The 12878-nt window shown below is 38.7% G+C and overlaps 1 protein-coding gene across 6 annotated transcripts in view; it reads left to right on the forward strand.

Annotated features, from left to right (window-relative positions):
- Positions 1-12878, forward strand: part of ryr2a (ryanodine receptor 2a (cardiac)) — a 276684-nt gene that overhangs the window by 60463 nt on the left and 203343 nt on the right. For 2 of the 6 annotated variants that reach the window (XM_073918938.1, XM_073918939.1), the window contains exons 4-7: positions 4141-4161; positions 8728-8742; positions 11459-11533; positions 11611-11689. In XM_073918938.1, coding sequence (XP_073775039.1) covers positions 4141-4161; positions 8728-8742; positions 11459-11533; positions 11611-11689 — 190 coding nt within the window. The remainder of the gene's footprint in view (positions 1-4140; positions 4162-8727; positions 8743-11458; positions 11534-11610; positions 11690-12878) is intronic. The other 4 variants (XM_073918940.1, XM_073918942.1, XM_073918941.1 and 1 more) reach the window with 2 other exon arrangements.

Raw genomic sequence — 12878 nt, forward strand, 5'->3', positions numbered from 1 at the left:
TGCAGGAATCCTTCAGCCAGAAATGCTAAATCACGTCTGTCCAGCTCCACAACAGACAAATGTTATAAAGAATCCAGACTTGATCATCCACTGTGTTCCAGGTTTCTGAAGTCACATGATGTTTTTTGGACAAGTTGAAATCAAAACCATTATTAATAAAAGTTTAATTCAATTTAGCTCAGTTCAGTGTGGTTAGTAATCACTACTGAGAGTCTAAACACTGGAGAGCAAAGTTATTGATGTGCAGGTCTACAGATCTCAAACCATGCAAGCTAGAGGTGACAGTGGCGAGGAAAAAAACTTCACAGATTGACGAAAGCGAATAAGTAAAAACCTTGAGAGAAACCACACTCAGTTGGGCACGTCCATTTCTCTTATGCCTAAACACCTTGTGTAGAGCTAGTCAAGCTGCCGGAGGCTGGAAAGCTGGACCTCTGCTAAGACTCATAGGTCCCTGAAGCGTCACAGGAATCAGTCTCATGCTCTCCACTCCACCATGACTACCACAGCAGCCGCTCAAGATACGGCCTGGTCCAGGATTATGGATACCTTTAGGATCATCTCGTCGCTGGTCTTGGATCGAATCAGTGACTCTGCGTAGTCTGAGGGCCTCGAGATGAGTATCCCCAGGTGGAAATAGAGAATAATTAGATTAATTAAATTAAATATTTAGCGTAGATGCTGTTCGTAGTGTATATAAACGAAATGCAGAAACCTGTGTGGAGCACATTCATGTATCGAATCGCTAAGCGATGCACTGAGTGTATGCTTTACTAAACAGATAGGTCTTTAATCTAGTGTTGAACTGAGAGAGTGTGTCTGAGCCTCGGACATCATCAGGAAGGCTATTCCAGAGTTTAGGAGCCATAAATGAGAAGGCTTGACCTCCTTTAGTAGACTTTGCTATTCTAGGTACTACCAGAAGCCCTGAGTTTTGAGATCTTAAAGAGCGGGTTGGATTGTAGCGAGACAGAAGGTTGGTTAGATAAACAGGAGCTTGATTATTTAAAGCTTTATAGGTAAGACGCAATATTTTAAATTCAATACGAAACTTAACAGACAGCCAGTGTAAGGAGGATAAAATTGGGGTGATGTGATCATATTTTGTAGACTTGGTCAGAACTCTGGCTGCTGCATTTTGTACTAGCTGAAGTTTGTTAATAGAGGATGCTGGGCAGCCAGCGAACAGAGCAGTAATCCAGCTTAGAGCTCATAAAAGCATGGACTAGCTTTTCTGCATCTGAGATGGATAGCATACTTCTTAACTTAGCAATATTACTCAGATGAAAGAAGGCAGTTTTTGTGACATGATGCATTACAACAGTTACAACACACAACAGTCAGTCAATGTCAGTCAGCTAGAGTTAGTGTGACCGGGGCCCATAAATTACTAAAATATAGTTAAATACAGGTGGACTTTCTTAATGCCCACAACTACAGGTTTTCGCCAAACAAATGGAAGTATCAAGCAGAGAGTTGTACAAACAATCTTCTTTATTAGACACTTACATAAATTTAAAAAATGTCTTCATAGAAAACACACAATCCCTTACAATAAGTCACAAAAACAATACCATTCTGTTTTATAATAGCTGTCAGTGGCCACTGGTCAATCTTTACATCAATGTTACTCATGTACCCCCATTTGGGAGAGATTTGGGAAAGTCCACTGATCTCACATGGATACCGCTGAAAGAATGATCTACTAATAATTAAACAGCCCCTATTGTACTTTAAAAAGGTCATATTTTGGTTTTGGGGTCTCCAACAACAGGCTTATCTGCATGGAAGGTTAACCCAATAGTAAGCAGGGGCCCGTATTCGGGCCGCCGGGGCGTGGCTAGGCGTGGCTGTGGAATTTACCTTCGTTTATTGCAAATATTCAACTATTTATTAAAAACATAAAGTTATGACACTCTAGTTTCTTGTTCTTAACTTGTTTTTCAAATCTGTGCACCAGAGAGGAAAGGGTTAAATCAAATCCTGAAGGACCGGACATTTAATAAACGGTAATGCTTACGTTTCAACGCCTGTAGTTCTAATCAGCGGTAACGATTCCAGGAAACAACAGCATGCAGATGAGTGTAAGGGTCCAGAATTTAAAATACATCTCAGTTTTTCATCCAAAACAAAAGAGAACTTAGGAAAACAACGAAAAATCGTCGAGTCATTTAGGCTTCGATAATGCATGATGTCTTTTTAAAATGAAATATTGATTACATGCCGCATTTTAATGAAAAAAAAGCCCTGTTATTCTCGTAGTCTAGACTCTTCCGGACAAAATGATCCCTCCCTTGTTTCTATCATCCAGTCACAGCCTTTGTTACATACTTTGTTAAGGTGTCAATCTTCGCACCTCGCGTTTACGCTAAATAATGCCAGCCAATGCCTAGCCAGCAAAGTTTTGATGGATGGATGAAGTAGCCAATCAACTGACCTTTACAGTGAGACACAGTTTACATAGTTTCCGTAAACAGTTTTGGATGAACGCCGTGTGCAGTTTCCCTGTGTATCCGCCAATGCGCACATAGCATGTACTATGGCGAAGTATTATAGCCGCGAGCTACCGATCAGCGCATGGATTGGTCTCCAAAGCTCACTTGACAAAAACACTTGAACTGTCTTATAATGTGCATTTATTTATACCTAATTATCCCAGCAACTCTCATATGAATAGATCAGCAATTCATTTGTTCCCAAACCCCTCCTTAGCGCCATGCTAATCTGCGCTAATTGGACTGATGACAGTCTGTTAGGATTGGTCGACAGCGTTCAGCATGAGACAGAGTGAAATGCCCACCACGGCTTATCAACAAAATTGAAGTAGGCAGTTTGTGTGAGCATACCTGCCAACACTCCTGTTTTTCCCTGAAGTCTCCCGTATTTCGAACCCATCTCCCGCCACCATCCTATCTTGTTATTTATCCCAGAAAACTCTCGTAATTTCAAGGGCCCCCCCTGCCGTCCTCAGCATTTTGGTACAGTCTGAGAAATGCACAGGTTGCCAACATTGGTATAGGATCTGATCGCAGCAGCCGCCCGAAACATGCTTTATCAGCATAAATTAATTTGGCTACACTGCGACCTGGTCATCTTGCGGAAATATTATTAACGATCCATCAGGTAATGTTTTCCCCTCTCTCTCTCTCTGTGTGTGTTGGTAAAGTGCTGTGAACAAATATTTTTCCTCCACATCCCATAATGCACTGCGCATTGGCCTACGGCAGCAGGATTAGTCCAAAAACGGCGCAGTACTTTTTTGCGGTTTTAGTTCGGATCATATTCTCACCACAAACAAACCGCTCCAGGGTTCGTTTGAAAGCGCACCGAAACCACCTCTTCAAGGAGGACTCGCTATGCTTTTTTGGTCTGCTTTTGGTGCGCACTCCAGTACGATTGGTACATTCACACCTGCCCAAACGAACCACACCAAGAGGGAAAACCAACTCTAGTGCGATTCAACCCAACTAAATAAGGCAGGTGTAAAAGCACCCTAACTTTCCCCTCACACTTCGACTTCACTAGACTTTGAGATTTTTGTGTCTGTTCTGGAGCTTGACATTTAGCTGAATTATTCCTTTAGCTGGTGTTGTGAGTTGTGTGTGTGTGTGTGTATGTGTGTATGTGTGTTTTGACCTCACAATGAGCCGATGAGATCTACAATCTGCTCTTTTTGTTTCTTTCTCATTCCAGCTGTGCCTCATATATTAATGACCTAACGATTGACTCACTAACTCACTAACCATCTGATCACACTGAAGGAGATGATGTTTTATCCTTTGTTTTTGTGACTAAAAACAAAAAGCGTATCGATGCTATAAAACATCCACACCACGACTCCTTTCATTGATGAGCAGAGGATGACCTTTGAACTCTGATGACCCACAGGCGTTTATTATCTACTCGTTTCCAGAATTTCCCCCCTGTGGTTTTGGAGATAAGCAAATGTAAATAACAAAAGCTATAATGGATAAAGAAACTCGAATGCAACGATTAAATTACGAATTAACGATGGATGGATGAACCTCCGTATTCTCGTCATCCTCTGCTGAAATGAAGGAGCCTAGTGTGTTTCTTCATGATGATGGAAGCATGATGTTCCCTTTCTTTCCTTTCTGTTGTTTCTCCATCGCTCCACAGCTCATAGACATGGAGAAATGGGTACGTGGACACACACACATACACACACACACATACACACACACACACGCTATACGGTTTACAGGGACACTCCCTTGGCGTAATGTATTTTATACAATAAAAACCGCTTATTATGCACAACCTGACAAAAGTCTTAATCTCGTAAGCACAACAAGTAATACATTAACCTCTAGTTGATCATCTGGAAAAGTGGCTGAAGGTGGATTTTTTCCATGAATCATCTGTTGAACTGCATTCCAATCATCACAAACACTGCAGAAGACCTACATGGACTCAAGATTCATAAAGAAATCAGTCAAGTTTGGTGAAGGAGAAATCATGGTTTGGGCATGGTTTGGATGATCAACATCAACAGCCTGAGGTATCAAGACATTTGTGCTGCCCATTACATTACAAACCACAGGAGAGGGACAATTCTCCAGCAGGATAGCGCTCCTGCTCATACTTCAGCCTCCACATCAAAGCTCCTGAAAGCAAAGAAGCTCAAGCTGCTCCAGGATTGGCCAGCCCAGTCACCAGACATGAACATGATTGAGCATGTCTGGGGTAAGATGAAGGAGGAGGCGTTGAAGATGAACACAAAGAGTCTTGATGAACTCTGGGAGTCCTGCAGGAAGGCTTTCTTCTTCATTCCAGATGACTTTATTAATCAGTGATGTGAGTCATGTCAGAGATGTATGGATGCAGTCCTCCAAGCTCATGATGGAGTCAGACACAATATTCATTCTGTCTCCACTGCAGCAGGACTTTATATTCTATACTGGACATTATTTCTGTTCAGTGATGAGACTTTAGTCTAAGCAGAGTCAGACCGCACTGTCCTCATCAAATCATTAAAGGCATGATCAGATTTTATTGTGCTCAAATAAGCGTCATCTAGAGGCCTTTGCCTTTCATATAAGCCACTTCTGACACCAAATGATCAACTAGAAGTCAATATATTATTTGCCATTCCTAAAACTTTATCGGCAACAAGACTTTTGTCAGGTAGTGTAAAAGCCCTAGCCCTAAACCCTCACTCACATGAAACATGGCAAATTTAGAATTTCAAATGACCTAATTAAGTATGATTTTTAAGCAGGGACACGAGATAAAGGGACACCTTAATAGAGTACAGCTAAGTTTTACCCATGCAATTATACAACTTTGTGTCCCTATAAACCACATATACCTGATTACACACACACAGGCCTGATTCATTTTTTGCATGTGTGAACATTGCATGTTCTGACAGCGCGGGCTTCACTCATTCATTTGTTATGACTGTTATTGTCATAATGTCACACCAGTATTTTCTTTAATTATTCTTTTTTTTTGGGGTTCTGCTTTCAGGATCCAACACAATCTCACGGCAATTCGTAACTTTTTGATTTAGTGGTTAATTCGTATGAATTCGTACGATCTAATTCGTATAATTTAGTACGATTTGCGCATCCCCCAATGACGGTTAGGGTTAGGGGTGGGGTTAGGTGCCACGCCTCCTTTTTAAAATCGTACAATTTCGTACGACTGAACTCGTACGAATTTGTAAATAAACGTAAAATACTCTCGTGAGATCAGGCTGAAGGATCAGATAACATTCATTGTTTTGTGAAACAACAGAGGAGAGATTCAGCAGAATGTTCACGCTGCTCATCATACAAAACTGATTCTCATCTCATGCATTTTTAACGTGGGTTTAAACAACACAAAGGTGTTCATCATGAATGATCTTTTTACACCTCTGGTTGAACTGCTCTTCCTCAGTCCAGAAAAGATGTTCAAAATCAAGATGCTTTCGCTCCAGACGCTGACGTGATTATTCTTGAAATATGAACCCGTCTGTCTGTGGGGTCAGAAAAAAATATAAAGGGAAAAGATATTTTCCTGATCACACTGACTCAGAAAACAAGACTTTCTGTTATTTTGTGTCTCCAGTCAATGTATCTTCATAGTTCTTGCATTGCACTTTCTACCTCACGTCTTCATTTGATCATAGCATAGTAGCGTATTGTTTTGAGCAGCCCAAACAGTCATATATGATGCTGGTCCAGTTGTCCGTCTGACCTCTGCATGTCTGACTGCTGTTTCTCTATTGAGAGCTTCTTGTGTGCTCGTGTTCTTCAGTCTCATGCACAGACCTTAGACATGAAGAGATCATGAGACTGTGAAGTGCTGCACGATATACACTGACTGCTGTCTGCAGTAATGAGTGAATGCAGTATGCAGTATGTAGTGCTACAGTAGTGTTGCATTTACCTGGTGTAAAACATTATTTTGCTTTATTCATATATAGCCGATATTCCTTTCTGTTTATTTATCAATCTAGCATTTATTAGTCCGCCTCCTACACTGAATAAGTTGACTGAGCTAAATTAATTGAGTAAACTTGTTGCCTTAATTTAATTGAGTAATGGAGTCTCCCAAAACTTGCATGTATGAGTTTATTTAACTTGCCGGTTTTGTAGATTATACTTAAATTGTTCAGTTCACCAAACTTAGTACTTAAGTAGATTATATACTTGAATTGTTCAGTTCACCAAACTTAGTGCTAAGTTCATCAATTTTTTAAAATGAAAATTACAAGCTTCAAGATAAATTTTTTACAGTGTATACATTCCTACAGATCCCAAATTATGTAGCCAGAAGTAGGTCTCAGCTGACCGCTTACCACCATATGGACTGCTTTCCTGTTGTCACCAGTTTGTTCAGTAGCTCGCCATGTATGTTGGTGCTGATTATTAATTGCTTTATTTCCTGTCAAGCCGTTTATGCAGATATTTTAAAAGCGACATTGATGTTGCTCTTTCTGGTAAACTTCTGCTAAGTGTAGCTCATTTATTTTGGTCCTTTTGTTCAGCATTTAAAAAAAAATGCTTTCATTATCCAAAATAATCCTGTTCGTGGATATTTATTTTCTTTTTTATGTGCCCTTTTGTTATTTCTCATGTGTTTGTTATATAGGCTACTTTTAATTCATAATTCCCTTATTGCAGGCCTGGTTTAATAATTCAGAGGCCCCTGGGCACAATGTCTTGTAGGCCCCCTGCCTGTCTGCACCCCAATAGTTTTTACATTTTTTTTAAAGAATTCAAAAATAAGATTAATATAATATTTGTTCAATAAAATGAATCTATAATGTATTGCCCACATGAAAAAAAAAAAAAAATATATATATATAAATAAATATATATATATATATATATATATATATATATATATATATATATATATATATATATATATATATATATATATATTTATATATATATATATTTATTTATATATATATATATATATATATATATATATATATATATTTATTTAATAATATATATATATATATATATATATATATATATATATATATATATATATATATATATATATATATATATATATATATATATATTTTTTTTTTTTTTTTTTCAAGCACACTTTGAAAAAAATACTAATACAATTAGTAAAAATTAATGGATTTTAATATGGTTGTTCAAGTTCACTGAAGCAGTACTACAATTTATATTTAAGGGTATTTTTAATGCATAACTTCTACTAACTTATAATGCACATGAATTGGTTATAACACCTCTCCAATCCAGTTCTAGGAGTCTGAGTCCTTCATAATACACACACTTATTAATGATTGTCTTCCTCGTGATGAAGAGTAGGCAAAATCTGATATGTATTGGGGGGGAAAAGAAGAACGTGTTCATCAGGCGCTGGATTCGAACCGGGTTCACGATCAATGATGTTGCCATGCGTCTTACGAGATACGCCGCTTACGCTTCAGCCTGTTGCGCTCTTTAGTTATGTCGTCTCTGTCAATCAAACGGTATTCCAACGAGGTGCGCTTCTTGCACTTATCCTAAATAGACACTCCAAAATCAGCATTTTCCCCCCCCTCGCAGGGGCGCCAAAGTGCGGACATGCCCTTGGGCCTGTGCCCATAATGCCCATTGAGTATTTTTGTTTAAAAATTAACTATAGTTTGTAGAGACTGTATTCTGATTTATTTGTACTGTATATATTTCGTTGTTATTGCAATAAATAAATAAATAATAAATGAATGATGACGCCATGTGATCGGTCATTTTGACTGCAGCAACTTTGAGTCCCCGAAGTGTCTGGCTTGATGTCTCGGTTTTCAACTCTGCCTCCGCCTGCGCTCGGCTAATCTTGTTGATCATTGGCTGCAGTCGTGCTTCACGTCTAACTCGCCTAATATTTTTAACCACACCCCCTTACCGTTAGTTTGCTATAAGTGAATGATGCACAAAGAGAAAGCCCCGCCCCCTTCTCAATATTAACCTTCAGCTGGAAGTACATCAACATACTGAAATAAACGTTTCTGAAACTTCTGGTTTATGCAGACTTTAAGACGTAATGGTTTCAGAGCTGGCTCTTGTGCTCAGCGAAAGATCTGCTTAAGCACATTGCATTCTGTAGCACATACTGCATACTGCAGAACACGAGTAGTGAGTAGTACTGTACTGTATGCAAGGCGTTCAGCATCATGTAGATTCCTGATCTCATCTGGGTTTCCTCTGTCATTAACATTGTCTTTCTTCCTCTCATGGGCCACAGAAATTCATGATGAAGGTAGGAGTCTGTGTGTGTGTGTTTGTGTCTCCGTGTCGTTGTTGTGCGTCCTGCAGTGCTGTGATGTAGTGTAATGTAGATGTGAATGCAGTGTTATTCCTGTGAGACGAGAGCGAGTGCTGGACTGAGTGTAATGAGAAAATAAAGGTCCTGTTCTTCCTGTCCTCAAGCATTACTGCAGCCATTACCTGAAACACACACACACACACAGCCTTAAGAGAGCCATTAACACAGAAACACACACACACACATGGCTGTAGGAGAGCCATTAAGACTCACACACTCAGGAAGTGCTGATTCTCAGGATCCTCTGATGGAAAAACACTCACTGATTTAGACTCATCTGACGTGTCGAGATTCTTCATGTTCGTTTATTGTGTGTAAATTGCAGTTTGTCGTGTCCATTTATTTGCAATTGGGTTCATGAGTCCTCTTGTATTAGATGTAATGTGTACATGAAAGATCAAAACTCTCACACTTTACCTTAAATGTACAATTCACGCTATTAATAAATCATTAACTAAGACCCTGAGATCAATAAACTATTAATTAGCTGCTTATTAATAGTCAGTATAGTAGCTGTTAAGTATTAGGTAGGTTTGGGGGTGTAGAATAAGATCACTTTTTATTAATACTTATAAACAGTTCACATCTTAATAATAGGCAGGTATAAGCTAGTAGTTATAGTGTGAATTTTTACTTAAACTGAAGTGTTACCTGCTAAACATACTGTATAAATAAATGTACTGTAAAATACACTCACCGGCCACTTTATTAGGCACACCTTACTAGTACCAGTTTGGACCCCTTTTGCCTTCAGAACTGCTTTAATCCTTCATGGCAGAGATTCAACAAGCTGCTGGAAATATTCCTCAGAGATTTTGCTCCATATTGACATGATAGCATCACACAGTTGCTGCAGATTTGTCGGCTGCACATCCATGATGCCAATCTCCCGTTCCACCACATCCCAAAGCTGCTCTATTGGATTGAGCTCTGGAGACTGTGGAGGCCATTTGAGTACAGTGAACTCATTATCATGTTTAAGAAACCAGTCTGAGATGATTGAGCTTTATGACATGGTGTGTTATCCTGCTGGAAGTAGCCATCAGAAGATGGAGACACTGTGCTCATAAAGGGATGGACATGGTCAGCAGCAATACTCAGGTAGGCTGTGGCGTTGACATGATGCTCCATTGGTACTAATGAACCCAAAGAAAATCTCCCCCACACCATTACACCACCACTACCACCAGCCTGAACCAATCATACAAGGCAGGATCGATCCATGCTTTCATGTTGATGCCAAATTCTGACCCGATCATCTGAATGTGTCAGCAGAAATGGAAACTCATCAGAGCAGCAACGTTTCTCCAATCTTCTATTGTCCAGTTTTGGTGAGTCTGTGTGAATTGTAGCCTCAGTTTCCTGTTCTTAGCTGACAGGAGCGGCACCCGGTGTGCTCTTCTGCTGCTGTAGCCCATCCGCCTCAAGGTTGGATGTGTTGTGTGTTCAGAGATGCTCTTCTGCAGAGCTCTGTTGTAACGATTGCTTATTTGAGTTACTGTTGCCTTTCTATCAGCTGGAACCAGGCAGGCCATTCTCCTCTGACCTCTGGCATCAACAAGGCATTTGCGCCCACAGAACTGCCGCTCACTGGATATTTCCTCTTTGTCAGATCATTCTCTGTAAACCCAAGAGATGGTTGTGCGTGAAAATCCCAGTAGATCAGAAATTTCTGAAATACTCAGTCAGGCACCAACAACCATGCCACGTTCAAGGTCACCTAAATCTCCTTTCTTCCCCATTCTGATGCTCGCTTTGAACTGCAGCAGATCGTCTTGTTCATGTCTACATGCCTAAATGCTGCCATGTGATTTAGTAATTTGCGCTAACGAGCAGTTGGACAGGTGTACCTAATAAAGTGGCCAGCGGGTGTATATATTTAAATTGAAAAACTTTGGTCACACTTTAAATTAAAGGGCCTTAACTAATATGCACATACACTAAAAACAAATCATTTGTAACAATATACTTATTGTGTAAATACATGTTTTCACGCTGTACTTCTGATTGATTAAATACATGCATTTAATTACATCTGTTATTAATTTCTGCAATTGCATGCTTTAATTACACTGTTCACCATCCCATACACCATAACCCATCACTAAACCTACACATACCACCAAACCTTTCCCTAACCCTAAATTATGAACACAGTAAGTACGTTGTACTTATTCTTTGATGCAAGTGCATAGTATTTATGCCCACTTAATATACAGTAAAACCCAAAGCGTGCTATAGAACTAGTACCAAAGGAATGCAGAGTTACTTTCATATAGACGGGAAGTATGAAGTTTTACAGTCACAAATACTAGCACACTCATTACTATATTTGTGCATTAAAAGTCAGCATTAAGTGAAACAAATGCAGCAGTATTTGTGAATTTGGAGTGGTTTTGCTCTCTGTAGGTGGTTCCTGTAGTAGAACTATTGTTATTATATGGGAAAGACCTCTCTATATAATAATGTTTGATATACACATTTAATTCTATCTAATATAAACATGATGATATAATTGTATAAACATGTTTGTGTACATGGCTGTTGTGTGATTCTGCTGTAAATGTGAAGCTGATGACTTTTATTTATTGTTTAATTATGTGGAGTGTGTATCAGTGATCAATGCGCTTTCTGTGTGTGTGTGTTTCAGACAGCACAAGGCGGAGGTCACCGGACGCTGCTCTATGGTCATGCAGTCTTACTGAGACACTCCTACAGCGGAATGGTGTGTGTTGCTCTTATGATATATCTTCTTGTGTGTGTGTGTGTGAGGTCTATGTGCTGATGTGTTTCTCTCTCCAGTATCTGTGCTGTCTCTCTACGGCTCGCTCGTCCACCGACAAACTGGCTTTTGACGTGGGACTACAGGAAGACGCAACAGGTGATGTCACGTCCTGTTAATTACACAGAACACTCTTCAGGAACATGCGCCGGTCATTTTTCATCATATAATCAGAAATGGAAGCTTAATATTAATAATCTAATATCAGACATAAAGACTTTATATTTATGACTTGGTCAACAAATATTGAAATATTAAACTTAAATTCTACGTAGGACTTATGTTAGTGTTAGATTTTGTTTCATTTGAATCTGTTTTAACATTTTAAATCTTTTTAAAATCATTTTAATCCTTCTTTGTTCTTTTTAAAATTGTGAAATTGCTTTGAAATTACGTTATCCTCAGACCCTGAGTGCATACAAATAACAAAAACACTACAAGATGAATTTATATATATATATATATATATATATATATATATATATTAGATTAGATTAGATTAGATTAGATTAGATTAGATTCAACTTTATTGTCATTACACATGTACAAGTACAATGCAACGAAATGCAGTTTAGGTCTAACCAGCAGTGCAACAGCAGCAAGTGCAGGATACAGGAATAAGTTATAAAGTGCAGTTATAGAAAACTATGGTGATATTTACAGATGGATGTACTATCAACATTATATACAGGTTGGATAAGCTATGAGCAGATTTACAATATATGAATATATGTGCAGGTTGCTATTAATAATCAGTAGTGTGCAGATAAATAAGCATGATTACAAGTGTATATGTATAGTGGGTGTCTACATAATTACAAATGTTTTACAAATTACAATGTATTACAAATTTTTAAATGTGCAAATGTGAAACAGTGCAGTTATTGCGAGGAGTTTAAGTTAGAGGAGAGTGGGGGGTGTATAAATAAAAAATACAGACAATTTTTGTAAAAATTAAGATATAAAAAAATTCCTCAACATTCTACACACAATCCCCCATAATGACAATGTGAAAAAAGAGTTTTTGAAATTGTTGCAGATTTTTAAAAAATAAAAAGCTGATAAATCACATGTACATCAGTATTCACAGTCTTTGCTCAACACATTGTTGATGCAGCTTTGGCAGCGATCACAGCCTCAAGTCTTTCTAAATATGATGCACAAGCTCTGCACACCTGTCTTTGGGAATGTTTGCCCATTCTTCTTTGCAGTACCTCTCAAGCTCTATCAGGTTGGATGGGAAGCGACAGTGTTCAGCCATTTTCAGATCTCTCCAGAGATGTTCAAT

This window comes from Danio rerio, chromosome 12, assembly GCF_049306965.1.
Source record: "Danio rerio strain Tuebingen ecotype United States chromosome 12, GRCz12tu, whole genome shotgun sequence".
NCBI lineage: Eukaryota > Metazoa > Chordata > Actinopteri > Cypriniformes > Danionidae > Danio > Danio rerio.